A 14,434-nucleotide genomic window follows, 5' to 3' on the forward strand; every position below is an offset into this window, starting at 1 on the left:
AAGGTTCATGGCAACAGTGTCTATCAAAATCAGTGGGAGATGAAAGTATTCCATGCTTACTAAGGCACCCAGGACCTTGCAGGATTGGGCTTTTTGGCTCTATTTTTCTCAGGTTACATGTAATGATTCTTTCATTAACCCTTCCATTGCTGGTTCTCCTGTTTAGTTATGTTACCATTGTTCAACAACTATGCCATAGAGGGAGGGATAGCTCAGTGGTTTGAGCATTGGCCTGCTAAACCCAGGGTTGTGAGTTCAATCCTTGAGGGGGCCATTTAGGGATCTCTGGGGCAAAAAAAATTGGTCCTGCTAGTGTATGTAGGGGACTGGACTTGATGACCTTTCAGGGTCCCTTCCAGTTCTATGAGATAGGTATATCTATGAAATGTTAGGTGCGTACAGGAAGGTTCATTTTGCCTGTATCTTCCCTGAACATTCATCAATAATCAAGGGATTTGTGTTACTTTAGATTTATAATCTCACTTCTGCATGTTGGAAACACAGCAGGATGCAGAATAGTCCACTTTGGTTTTAATGCAGATATGTACGTTTTATCATCTGTGTGAAAATTACTGCTAATGAAATACCTTGGGGCCTCTATTAGATTTCTGACTTTCGTCAGCAGTGCTTTTGTGGGGTTTCCTAATTTGGGCCCTTAGAGGCTAATGTCTTAAAATTGTTGGATGCTTCCTATATAGATCTAGGAAACTGAGTTTTAGAAGCTCATCTGAGCAAATAGGCAAGTATACAACTTTTTCTTGATGCTTAGCTCTGTTCACTGTTGCATGTATATTTTGTTATAATTATTAATTATGTTTACAGTCCCCGAAAGGGTGCCAGGTGCTTTACAGGACGTATGGTTATAAAAAGACTAGGTCCCTGCCCAGAAAAGCTTACAGTCTAATTTAGAAATGACCCAACAAGTAACAAATAAAGAAGGGATGAGTGTGAGGAAGAACAAGGGTGACGTTAATAAGATCAGACATAGTTGCAATGCTTTGGCCCACAGAAAACATTTACATAGAAGTTATTATGATATCGTTATAGTAGCTGTTGTGTGTTTATTTCTATTACTGAACATGGTGCTCTACAACAGGTAAAATATGCTAAACAAAGCAAAGTCTCTGTCCGAAAAAACTTACACCCTAAAGGCATGAACTGCTGCTGCTCTCTCCCATGCGACTTCCTGGACACAGTGTGTCAAGGGCTACTTTCCTGTTGCATATATTTTGCTCCCTTCTCTAGTGGTTTTCATAAATTTCAGAGACATCTACTGTAATGCAGGCAGTCTGTATGACAGACATCGGTCCCAGTAAACTCTTTTCTTTGTTTTCCTTTTCTGGTTTTCTTTTTCTGGCAAGTAAGTGTTAACAGTTGTGATCAAATGTAAAGAGGCAAATAACAATGGTGCTCCACAGAAAGGAGGAACTCACCTGCAGTAAGTTACAATTGCTAGAGGTTGCCCTTCCAGAGGGTCTGATCAGTGTGTGAGTGGAAACTGTGCCCTCTATACAAACATTTTTGAGCATAGGCAAGGCAGAGACCCTGCATGAGCCCAAACTGTGTTTTTGGAGAGTATTGTTCTCAGATGGGTTGTCAAATTGGCCACCAGTTCTGTGCTTCTGTGTCAGTGAGTTTTAGGAGATAAACTAATTTAAAAAAAAAAAAAGGCAAAACAGATTAGACAGGAGTGCAAAGGAATGGGAGGGAATTGAGAGACTCAGCATGTTGCAGGATCAGGAAGGAGAAGAAAAAGCTCTTCATACAGAGGAAAGAGAAGTGGAGCGAAAGGGGACAAATCATGACACGTGTTGCATTTCTAGGTTTTGCCATAATGTAATTAAGTTAGATATAAGGAATAAAAACATCTTCAGAAAATTATCCATAATGCATATCAAACCATAGCAAAGCCTTGGGCTTCTGGGACCTCCAGTCTCCAAGCCTTTAATTGATAATTTGAACCTTTTTTTAAATGTTTTTGGCCAATTTGATCTCTTTAATTAAATTTCCACCTCTTTCTCGTTCTTTGCAGGAGACTTCTATCAGATAGGCTAAAACATACTGAGTGAGAAAGTCCGTTCTCTAGCTATGGAAATCAACTGAGCATACCATTATTATTATCATTATTTATTTATTTAGTATTTATTATCTTGAATTCTTGTATCTTAACACTCTGTGCTAGGGAGAGAGAGATGAGATGGATATATAGATTAGATAGAAGACCTTTATCATTCATATTTTCATAGAAATGTGAGAATCTGCTTCTTCCACAGAAACATTATATTGATACATTCTTGTATAATACAAATATTTTAACTCTCGATCCAGAAATAAGATTTCAGTTCTATTGGCAATAATTTATGTAAACAATTTGTTCATTGATTGAATAGCTATTCTCTTAAAATAAATATATCAAGGTTTCATGCCTAGGTTAGTACTCTGATATTATCTGTATTTGACAGAATTCAAGTTAATGAAGGATGTTTTTCCTTTTTTTCCCAAGCAGTTGTGAGTATAACTGAGGCCTGGTCTACACTGGGGGGTGGAAGGGGGTGGGGGGGAAATTGATCTAAGTTACGCAACTTCAGCTACGTAAACAACATAGCTGAAGTGGACGTACTTAGATCTACTCACCGCGGTGTCTTAACTGCGGTGAGTCGACTGCTGACACTCCCCCATCGACTCCGCCTGTGCCTCTCGCGTCGGTGGAGTACAGGAGTCGACAGGAGAGCGCTTGGGGGTCAATTTATCACGTCTAGACTAGACGCAATAAATCAACCCCTGCTGGATTGATCACTGCCCGCCGATCCGGCAGGTAGTATAGACATACCCTGAGATAAATGAGGTGTTAATTAGTGATGTGAACTGTAATACTGGTACCTGGGCTAAAATTCTCAGGGACATACATGGCCAAATTTTCAAAGCTGAGCTTAAGAGAAAGAGATGTATTCACAAATTCAGTATGCATTTGTACAGGCATGTGCAATATAGAACTAGTTTTTAAGCAGACAGTTACCCAGTTTGCATGTTCATATGCAAATATTTTGTGGGTATGGCATGTGCATGCGCATTTTGAGCCCACCTTGTTGCACCCAGCTCTAAATTTGTGGCTCCTGATCTAGCACATTTAATTCACTTTAAAAAAAAAAAATACCCAGAAGGACAGAACAACTAAATAAAAGATTTAATTTCACCTTTTAGTCTCGTGTATATATTTCTGTGGATCTCCAAAACGTATAGCAGTATGTTTGTCAAAGCAAGCTGTAATGTACCATGTGCATGTGAGATTAGAATCTGGATTAATACTTTTTCAAATACTTTGATATTTGAAAGAAAATTAATTCATTTGTTTTTCTAGCCTCCCTTGTGGAGTGTTACAAGAGAGCTGCATTTTCAATTTAAACTGCATAAATGTAAATGGCACAATTATTATATGCTTATGATAGAGATACTTCCTAATATTTTAAATACATTTTAGAATTTCTTTTTCACACTTTATAATGCTTGGTTATTACTCTGTGATGAATTGTTTGCTTGAGATTGTTCTTTGCTATTGATTTTTAAGTTTTTAGAGTTGAGTCAATAGCCAACTTTGTTAAATCTGAGTTTTTTCAGTTCCTAATCTGCATTATAGAGCTCACGTTAAAGAAACAAAATTAATTTAGGATGACACAATTTTTTTTATACTTTATACTGTTGAACAGATCCCTTGGTTGCCGGGGCTTTTGCTTTGTGTGTCTGTGCTTTATTTTTTTGAAGAAAAATTGGGTTAGAAAAAATATTGTATGACTCTCATTGGGTAAAAATCTTCAGGCCTGATTCTCTACTCTCTTGAAGCTTTATAGTCATTTACACCCATACAAAATGGGTATAAAATGATACTATTTTCATTTGGTAACCTTTTATACCCACTTCTCACTCGTGTAAGTAACCAGACAGATGCAAGACTGAAAGAATCAGGCTCTTAAATTTAATTTGTATATCCCTCCAAGAATATCAGGCTGATATTTAGTTACTTTTTGTGATTGCTGGTGTGATTCTGTGTCATTTATTTTTACATTTAAAGACCAAATGTTGCCTAGTGACTTCAATGGGAACCCTATACATACATCTGAGAACAGAATTTGGCCCAAAGTATCACAACAAATAAAGGAACGCAGTTCCTCTCCATCTGGGTAGTGTTTCACATATATTGTTCTAACTCACCTTGGTGACAGTTTTGCCATTATTTACCTGTTCTTTATATTTTTGAAGATGTTCACAGTGCAGCTGAATCTTGGAGAGCAGACATGGGAAGCGGAAGGGAGCAGTATTAAAAAGGCTCAACATGCTGCTGCTAGCAAAGCTTTGAACAAAACGAACCTTCCCAAACCAACTCCCAGACCACCCAAAAATAACATTAATAATAACCCAGGTATGTTGCCTATTCGTTTCCCTCCAAATAATGAATCTTCTTGTTTGTCATGGAACAGCAGGTTTAGATGCTTTATAGCGGTTTATAGAGTGTTTTAAAGTAGGCATAAATAGAGCTGGAAGATAAGGTAATATATAATTAAGAATCTTACAGTGAGTATGCATGGTAATTCTTTTTATCTGCTGTAGCAGAAGCTGTTGAACTGCACGTGAATACATTTACTTCTGCAAGACTCACCTCTGAAGGTAAAGGTACAAGCCAGTTTATGTGGTCAACAGTAACCAAGCACAAAAGTAACAAGATTGAACTGACCATTTTTACATTAGTAAGAATATTGAAGCTGGCAAACTGGCTTTTCAGGGAAAGGGCCAAATTCTACCTGACTTACTTCATATTCAGTGCCACTGAAGGTGAAAGTAGAAATCAGGGCAGAATTTGGCACAAAAACTTCAGTACATAATTCCCTGCCTAATAGATTTTCCTTTGTAGCAACCTAAATTATTTCTTCCAGCCAGTTCTGCATACTTTATTATTCAGTTAATCAGAACGACATTTGTGGAGTCATGTGACCTTCATATGGAGATGTTACTTGCATGTTGCACACTGCATGCAACATATTCTGATGTACATGAGAAAATAAAATACAGAGACAGAAAATGCATTGCTCAGTGCTTATGAATCTCAGTCACATCTCAATGACTTATTCTTGTTTGATAAAATAGTAATTAATGAAATGTAAAAAGATCCCTTTATTTGTTTTACAATTTTTCCTCATTACTTTCTCTCAACCACTTTCAGAAGGATTCACTTTGCACTAAGGGTCTGTCTGACTGAGGAGGGCTGGACAAACCTTTCTCCAGATCCCATCAATAGTGGCCTGAGCCTTGTCTTGAAGGGATTGTTTGTGAACGATGTAGGGTTTTCTTTCCCATCTTCCACTCCCTTAGGGCTGAGCATATTACTCCTATAATTCTTCCAGACCCTGCTGGCTTGGGGCTTGATCCTGTTTCTGCTGAAGTCAATGGGACTTCTTCTGTTTAGTACAGTGGAAGCAGGTGCAGGACCCTGAGGAAGAAGGGCCTTGGATTTGTCTCTTGGAGTGGCAGCATGTTATACAGGTGATAGGAGTTTTGGACTAGCCCTCTTTTTATATTTTTAATTGAAAAGTATATAACAGAAAAAATAATGCAGGGAGTCCTCGACTTCACGACATTCGACTTACGACAAACGGCATTTACGACGTTTCTGAATTGATACCCTGATTCGACTTACAACAGTTGGTTTCAACTTTGACGCTTGGTCCTCAGTGGACCGGATTGCGGTTCTGAGTTACGACATTTTGACTTACGACACAATTTTCAGGAACCAATAGTGTCATAAGTCCGAGGACTGCCTGTAAGAAGAATTTCCCTTAAAGCTGAAAAATCGATTGAATATACAGGCATTCATATGACGCTGTCATCTTTCTTTAAGACCTTTTCTTTCAAAGCACAGGTATCTTCTGATCTAGTGACTACCTGTATTTTTATTGTTTAGCTGAATTCATAGTCCCGTGAAGTCCAGTTCTGCAGTCCTTGTAGTCCTTCATTTGAGGAAAAACTCAAAATTGTGGTTAATGGTAGTTTAGCCTGAGTACTGCATAAAACCTGCAGCATTGGCACATAAACCTGAATAACAGGTTTATTATTATAATAATTATTGTTCTTCTGGGCTGGATTAGTGCACACATTGATTATAATTTTAGATAATGGAATTACACCTATTTAAACTCAGTTTGGATTTTTCTTCTCGCAGTAGAAGTGGGACACACTTTGGTTTATAATTTGCCAGTTAGATTTCCCCTGAAGTAAATAACAAGGCAGTTATATTAAATGATTTGACTCTTCTAATGGTTTTGCTTTTTAAATAAGGCATTTTATGATTATTGCAGCCTCATTTGAAATTTTGGAGAATAAATAATTACACACACAAAGGTAGTTGTTTGTTTACTATTTTGCACTCTTTGGCCAGGAGATGGCTGTAGTAGCACTAAATTTTAATGAATTTAGTCTCCAGTTCATAAGTTATTAAAATTTACGTTTTTAATTTTAATTTTAGTCATAGGTTTAACCTCTCATCTCTTGAAACTAAATCATTTAGTTCTGACTTCTATCAAATTGTTATTAAATGACTACAGTAATCTATGCTACTGCTATCTTGTTTCAATAGCTGTAAACTTTTTGTATAAGAGATTTTTGGTTTTCATAATTTTATTTAAATGATCCAGTGGAAAGAGACGTGATTCTTTTACCGGTACTAATTTCAAAAAGATTCATAGTATTTTAAAGGCATTCTTGAGATTGTTCAAAGCTGACTAACCAATCTGATCACAGTAATCTCGTTTGGGCAGAGTTGTCTGCCCAAATTCCAAGAGAATACATGAAGATGTCAATTTAAGTGCTTGTTGACATTAAGTGATTAAAATTGGATCTGTACCCCCATTTTATACTGGAATTTGATGCAACTTTTTAGTCACTGCTTTTTTAGTTTAGTAGGAAAATCAACATCTGTTTTACAGCCTTTCTTCCCCCCCTCCTCCTCTCCCTTCGCCCCCAAACACTGTATGTATGGTTTTAACATGCTTTACTGTTGAAGAGTCTTACATGTAGTCTTATTTTTTACAGGCAGTATAACTCCAACAGTGGAACTGAATGGTCTGGCTATGAAAAGGGGAGAGCCTGCCATCTACAGGCCACTAGATCCAAAGCCAATCCCAAACTATAGAGCAAATTACAACTTCCGGGGCATGTACAATCAGAGGTTTGTATGTTTTCTGTTATTTGCTATTCCTTCTCCATTGCTTAAACAAATGCTAAGTTTCTTTAAACTTTATAGACGACTGCAATGTAAAATAAAATAAAAATTCTTACCAAGGAGTCATTGTGCAGTGCAGCTTAGAAACACTCATAAATTGGTGAGCAATACATGTTTAAAATGACAAATGCTTAAGGATATCAGAGTGCCTAGGGATGAAGATGTGTAAAATTTGTTTTGATTATTATTAAATGTAGATTGGAACTAGAACTCAGTCTGTACAAGAGAGACATGAGTCAGATTCAGGGCCGGCTCTAGGATTTTTGCTGCCCAAAGCAAAAACAATTTTGGCCGCGCCCCCCCCCTTTTTTTAATTACCCCCACTCCCGGCCCCGCCTCAACTCCGCCCCTTCCCCAAATCCCCAGCCCTGCCTCCTCCCCCCAGGCTCTCAAGCCTGGGAGGGAGGGGGGGGGGAGCAGCGGCGCGCGAAACAACTGTTTTGTGCGCCGCGGCCGCTCGGGATCTCCCCCTCCCTCCCAGGTTTGAGAGCCTGGGAGGGAGGGGGAGACTCCGAGTGGCCACGGCGCGGGCGCCGCTTCTCCCCCTCCCTCCCAGGCTCTCAAGTCTGGGAGGGAGGGGGAGCAGCGGCGTGCGAAACGGCTGTTTCGCGCGCCGCGGCTGCTCAGGATCTCCCCCTCCCTCCCAGGTTTGAGAGCCTGGGAGGGAGGGGGAGACTCCGAGTGGCCACGGCGCGGCTCTCAAGCCTGGGAGGGAGGGCGAGTAGCGGCGCGCGAGCGGCAGCGGAGGTGAGCTAGGGCGGCCGGGGCACATTTTTAGGGGCGGCATTCTGGCGCCGGCCATGCCGCCCCTAAAAATGTGCCGCCCCAAGCACCAGCTTGTTTTGCTGGTGCCTAGAGCCGGCCCTGGTCAGATTGTTAACTCTCCATAAAGGTGTTGCTTTTCATTGCTGATATTTTAGCGGTTTCAGGATTGCTCTGAATGCTACAAACTCCCTTTTCTCTTGGAGGTGGGTAAGATTGGGAGGGCTCCATCTGGAAAATTAACATGCTGTGGAGCTGTCCTCCCGTCTCCAATAGATGTTTACAGCTTTCTTCAGGCACAAGTAATTCAGTTCTTTAATTCACAAATGTTGCTACCTGATAACTTTTGATTTATTAATAAAAACATTATTCCACATTTTAAAAACCTCCAACCTACTCCCCCCTTGTATGGAGTAATTGCTGCTAATGATAGGAGGGACCTCTAAGCAGCCATTATTTCAGAATAATAGTTTTCCATTTTGAGCTATTCTGTCCACCCTTAAGAGACTTGTAAAAGTTAAACGGGTGGCAGCTTTGTCAAGTGAGCATCCTAACAGTTCCTTGTCTGACAAAGCCTTATCATTTACTAGGAAGTATTATAGCTTTTCTAAGTATTTTCATGACTGGTCCTTGTTCGGATCTGCTGCAAAACAGGTGTAACACGGTTGCAAACTATACTAATTTATCCTGAATTAAATGTGGCTTGGATATAATGTGGTCACCTTTAAAGAGTTAGTGCTTTGGGCTAAACTTAAAGATTTTTTTCTGGGGTTGGGCTGGACCTCAGATGCAAAGAGTCCCTGCTCCTCTTTTATTTTCTTTACCTCAGAAGAATTGAATCATACCAACTCTCTTTATGAATAAAAAGGGTTGAAGGTTTGGTTAAAACTCCCGACTTGTCCAAAGGAATTCTCTCTACTGTGATACAAAGCACTTGTTTGGTTGAGTGTGTTGCCTCTGTCACTCTCTCAATCACTGCTTGGATACACTGTATTGTAGCATGGCCTGCTTTTACTAAATGGCTGTGTTGGCTGAAATTAACTTTTTTATTAATAGTTTTGCTCAGTATTTTAGGACTCCTATAATTACTAGAAATATCAATAGAAATTACTTGGCTGACAAAAAAATTATCTAGACTAGGAAAAAACATTAATGTAGGGGAATAAATCTAGAATGTGGAATTGTAAAGTAGTTTCTTCTGGTGTAGTGTACTGAAGACCACTCATGAATGCACAGCCCACAACAATTTTTACTGTTATTACTTTATAAAAAGTGTTGCATAAAGTAGTTTTATTTCTCTATTTAGGAGACTCAGTGAAATGTCTCAGACTTCATTCAGGTAGCATTTATCCTAATTCAAATTTTTGAAATAAATCCGTGATTGACCCCATGATATTTCAAAGAGGGACTTTCTTGCTTTCAGAAAAACACCTTTGCACAAACTTTATTTGACTTTGCCATTTAGATATTTTGTTTGTCTTAGGACTTCTCCCCTTGGAGCCCCACGTTCCTTCTTTTGGCACCTGCTGTGAAATCATAACCCTGGATTTGTGATGACATGCTATTTCTGTAAAATTGACTGTTATGAGACACTTGCGCTGAGCGAGGCCTCAGACCCTGCGCAAGGGCAGTTGCGGCTCAGCCCGTCTTACTGATGAGGCACCGAGAGGCTGCACAACGGCACTTCTGGCAGAGCTGGAGCCAGGGGGCAGCTCTCAGCGGCTTGGCCACACTGCTTGGCTGCTGCTGTGCTAACCACGGGGCAATGCTACCCTCCCTGAGCCAGGATTAGAACTTGGGAGTCCTGCTCTCTAACAGAGGTGTGTGACTGACTGGCAAAGTGTGTGGCTGCTCCCCTAGGGATCAATAGTTATAATGGGATAGCCTAATTTTGGCAATTAATTGGTCTTTGACTATTAGCGGTAAATATGCCCAATGGCTTGTGATGGGATGTTAGATGGGGTGGGATCTGAGTAACTACAGAGAATTCTTTCCTGGGTGTCTGGCTGGTGAGTCTTGCCCACATGCTCAGGGTTTAGCTGATTGCCATATTTGGGGTCGGGAAGGAATTTTCCTCCAGGGCAGATTGGCAGAGGCCCTGGGGTTTTTTCGCCTTCCTCTGCAGCGTGGGGCACGGGTCACTTGCTGGAAGATTCTCTGCACCTTGAAGTCTTTAAACCATGGTTTGAGAACTTCAGTGGCTCAGACACAGGTTTGATACAGGAGTGGGTGGGTGAGATTCTGTGGCCTGCATTGTGCAGGAGGTCAGACTAGATGATCATAATGGTCCCTTCTGACCTTAAAGTCTATGATTCTATGATTCAGTAATAAACCTTCAGCCTCTGACAATCCTGCAGTCCTTATTTAGGCAAAACTCCTAGTGACTTCAGTGGAAATTTGACCACAGAATTTGACTATTACACATAAGAGGAAAAGATGGGCTATGAAGGGGTAAACCTCTGTTTAAGCACAGTTTTCTTTGGGCTAGCTTGATTAAGACTGCGTGCCTGCACGGTGTAAGACCCCTCCGTACCTAGCCTACCTGGACCTTGGATGTTCCAGGTATGTAGGAATAACTAGGGCTACTTGGTTGCTTACTTTTTCCCCAGAGCTGATGGGCAGGGAGAGATGGGAATTAAGTGGAGCCTTGGCTCCACCTCTCCCTCTGCTCACTGGGCAGAGTAGCTACACCAGCATAGGGGAGAGATGGTTAATAATTTGCTGTGGGTCAGCTGCAGATTCTACACACAAACCCCAATACCCACACACCAGAACAAGGGGGAAGCAATATATGTTGTATACAAAACAAACAATGATGATAATCTTGCATTTATATAGCTCCTTTTATCTGAATGGATTCCAGAGAGCTTTACAAACTTTAACTGAAGGAAAATTAGCTCTTATGCTTTCAGATATAAGCTGCTTGTTCCCCAAATTAATTTTCTTTCTCACAAACAAATTAACTCTCACAAAGTTCTTGGGGATTTTGCAGCATGAAGTTTCAGCTTACATTTAAGAAAATGCTCTTTGGGCAACAGAATTAAGATTAATCTATTTCACTCACATTGCTAGCAGACTTGAAGGCCCAATTGTTGTTTTGTGAGCTACCTTGACAAAGGTTGCTCATGGCCAAAAAATTAGCATGCTTCTTTTTATGTCTGGCAAGAAATGTTAATTATGCGTATAAAGAGAATGTGGCTATATGTGAGTGAATTTTTATGAGCACCTCAGTGCAGCGTGCTTATGAGTGCTCTGCATGAGGTAAAAGCAGGGGCGGCTCTAGGCACCAGCAAAGCAAGCACATGCTTGGGGCAGCCCATTTGCAGGGGCGGCAGGGATCCAGCATGGGAGCTGAGAACCAACAGGGGGCCCTGGGAGCTGTAGTTCCTTGGTTAGCTCCCTGCCTATAGAGCCAGCCCTGGAGCAGGGAAAGAACTACATTTCCCAGCATTCCCTTGGCCACTACCAACAGGAAAGAGGGGGAGGGAGTGAGGTAGCTGAGACCTCATGCTGCAGCCTGCTATGAATGGAGAGCTGCACTGGGAAGGGCAGGGATACCATATTTTAACATTCAAAAAATAGGACACTCCACGGGGAGGGAGGGTAGCCCCACCCTGCCACCATCCACTCCCTCCGACTGCCCCCCACAGAAACCCCAACCCATCCAACCTCCCCCTGCACCCTGTCCCCTGATCACCCCCTCCCGGGACCCCTGCCCCTAACTGCCCCCCAGGACCCCACCCCCTATCTAAGCCTCCCTTCTCCTTGTCCCCAACTGCCCCCTCCTGAGACCGCCCCAACTTCCCCCCTAGGACCCCACCCCCTACCTGTCCCCTGACAAATCCCCGGGACTCCCATGCCTATCCAACTGCTGCCTGTCCCCTGACGCCCCCCCCCCAAGCCCCTGACCCATCTAACCCCCCCTTCTCCCTGCCCCTGACTACCCCCCGAACCTCCGCCCCATCCAACCCCCCCTGCTCCCTGTCCCTTGATTGCCCCCCCGGAACCCCCTACCCCTTCTCCAACCCCCCAGCCCCCTTACCGTGCCACTCAGACCAGCATGTCTGGCTCCGCGCAGCGCCAGACACACTGCTGCATATATGCTGCCGTGCTCCCCCGCAGAGCCACAGCCCCCTTCCCCCCGCTCCCCCCCCCCCCCCCAGCACCTGCCTTCCAGATTTGAACACCTCAAAATTCAGGAGTGCTCAAGCTCAGTTTGGGCAGCTGTTACTTCATTTCTCCCAAATCAAATATACTGATCCACTGTAACTTGCTGTAGAAAAGGTAGGATAAAATTGAGCAAGAAATGCTTCCCAGTGGTTATTAGGACTGGAATTGCTATTTTCAACAGCCATTGCCTTTTTGTTTGTTAGTTTGTTTAAAAGGAAGACAGTGATATTGTATTGGCAAATTCCCCATAGAAAGAAAGAGTGGAAGAAAAGAATAATAAAGGCACCTCAACTTTTCCTCATTTATGTAGGACAGTCTTATAATATGCATCCAGATATCCTCCAGTCACACAAGCTGAAAATTGTTCCACTTTACTGCAGTTCTGTAACCATATGGGAACCAATCCTGTCTGTGTTCTGTGCACATCTAAAATTCATGCTGAATGACCTGCCGTGGGAGCGAGTTACCAGTGACCCAGGGCTGCGGCAGAAGAAGGGTGCAGGTGGGGGAGGGTGGGAGAGAGCCCAGGGCTGGGGCGGCAGGAGATGTGTTTGGGGGGGCAATGGTGGGGGGGAATGAGGGAGCCCAGAGCTGGGGCGGCAGGGGGTGTGGGTGGGTGGGTGGGGAGAGCCCAGGGCTGGGGCAGCAGGGGGGTGCGGCGAGGAGCCCAGGGCTGGGACAGGGGGCAGCCAAAATTTTCTTTGCTTGGTGCGGCAAAAAACCTAGAGCCGGCCCTGGGTAAAAGTGTGAATGAATTTGAAGATTTAGGTCTTATCCTAGGTTCCATTTGTCAACATTGCAAACTTCTCCCCCCCATGTTATTTGCTACAATTCAGCAGAACTGACAAACTGTTCAGAAAAGACCAAGGGCTGGAATAGCAGGTCAGGACTGAGGAACATTGGCAGAGCTGTATGATGAAACTTCTATATACCTAGTCATGCTATGTCTCTCTCCTGCCAGTGCTATTAATCCTTCACTTTCATGAGCACTCTGTTCATTTACAGAATTAAAAAAAAAAAATCAAAAACAATTGTTCAATCAAATGAAAGCTGTGAAAAATAAAACAAGATCTGACTGAGTTCCAGCTATGGGGGAAGCTGGACAGACCTATATGAGTATGTCTCCGTTTGATTACCTTTTAATATCATAATGTGTTGTCTTCAGTTAGAGTTGAAAAGAATCCTCCTTGAAGTTTAATTGAGTTCCAGTATTTTCAATGACAGGGAGTCTGTAAAATGACAAAAGAGATGTGATATCTTACAAATGCACCTAAACCACATGCTTTTAGTCAAGAAATAAAAGCCACTGGAAACTGAACACCCGCTTTTGATGTTGTAATACTGCAAACCCTTGTCAAAGGGATCACAGAGTACACCCTCCCTCCCCCTTCCTTTGGAAGAATCCCTAAATGATTTGCTTATAACATAAAATTCCTTAAAACTGTCTCACCACAATACAGGGAGCTTGAAAGCCTTAAAAGAAACCTTTGGAAATTAAAAACACTTGTGAAGTATAGAAACAAAGAAAAAGCAAAACAATGAGCGGATACAAGGATAAAAATGAAAATAATTAAAGCAGCACTAGTTCAGTTATGAAGAATGGGACTGCTTTATGAGTGTATGTCACATGAGGTGGTGATATTCATGGGATAAATTTAATTTAACATGCACCTATGACAGCTTTGCCTACACTTTGCATTTTCATCCACTCCCCTTGGGACTACTTCCTCCTGTATTTATATCACATACTACAGACTAAGGGGCATATTGTTACTGCCTCTGTATAGTGTGACAGACCCAGACCAGTGGGGTACAGGAGTCTGGTAGAGGGCAAATATACTGGTCACTGGATGAGTAGTTTTCTGTTCCCTGAGTGACCAGAGCAGGGGCTGCACTAGAGTAATCAGGAACCTGCTAGAACCAGTTAAGGCAGGCAGGCTAATTAGGACACCTGGAGCCAATTAAGAAGCTTCTAGAATCAATTAAGGCAGGCTAATCAGGGCACCTGGGTTTTAAAAAGGAGCTCATTTCAGTTTGTGGTGTGAGGAGCTGGGAGCAAGAGGCACAAGGAGCTGAGAGGGTGTGCTGCTGGAGGACTGAGGAGCACAAGCGTTATCAGACACCAGGAGGAAGGTCCTGTGGTGAGAATAAGGAAGGTGTTTGGAGGAGGCCATGGGGAAGTAGCCCAGGGAGTTGTAGCTGTCATGCAGCTGTTACAGGAGGCACTATAGGCAG

The 14,434-nt window shown here is 42.3% G+C and overlaps 1 protein-coding gene across 1 annotated transcript in view; it reads left to right on the top strand.

Annotated features, from left to right (window-relative positions):
* STAU2 (staufen double-stranded RNA binding protein 2) overlaps positions 1-14,434 on the top strand; it is a 106,436-nt gene that overhangs the window by 18,278 nt on the left and 73,724 nt on the right. The window contains exons 4-6 of the mRNA XM_065400130.1: positions 4,255-4,414; positions 4,603-4,665; positions 7,078-7,213. Of these exons, the coding sequence (XP_065256202.1) occupies positions 4,255-4,414; positions 4,603-4,665; positions 7,078-7,213 (359 nt within the window). The remainder of the gene's footprint in view (positions 1-4,254; positions 4,415-4,602; positions 4,666-7,077; positions 7,214-14,434) is intronic.

This window comes from Emys orbicularis, chromosome 2 (assembly GCF_028017835.1).
Source record: "Emys orbicularis isolate rEmyOrb1 chromosome 2, rEmyOrb1.hap1, whole genome shotgun sequence".
Taxonomy (NCBI): Eukaryota; Metazoa; Chordata; order Testudines; family Emydidae; genus Emys; species Emys orbicularis.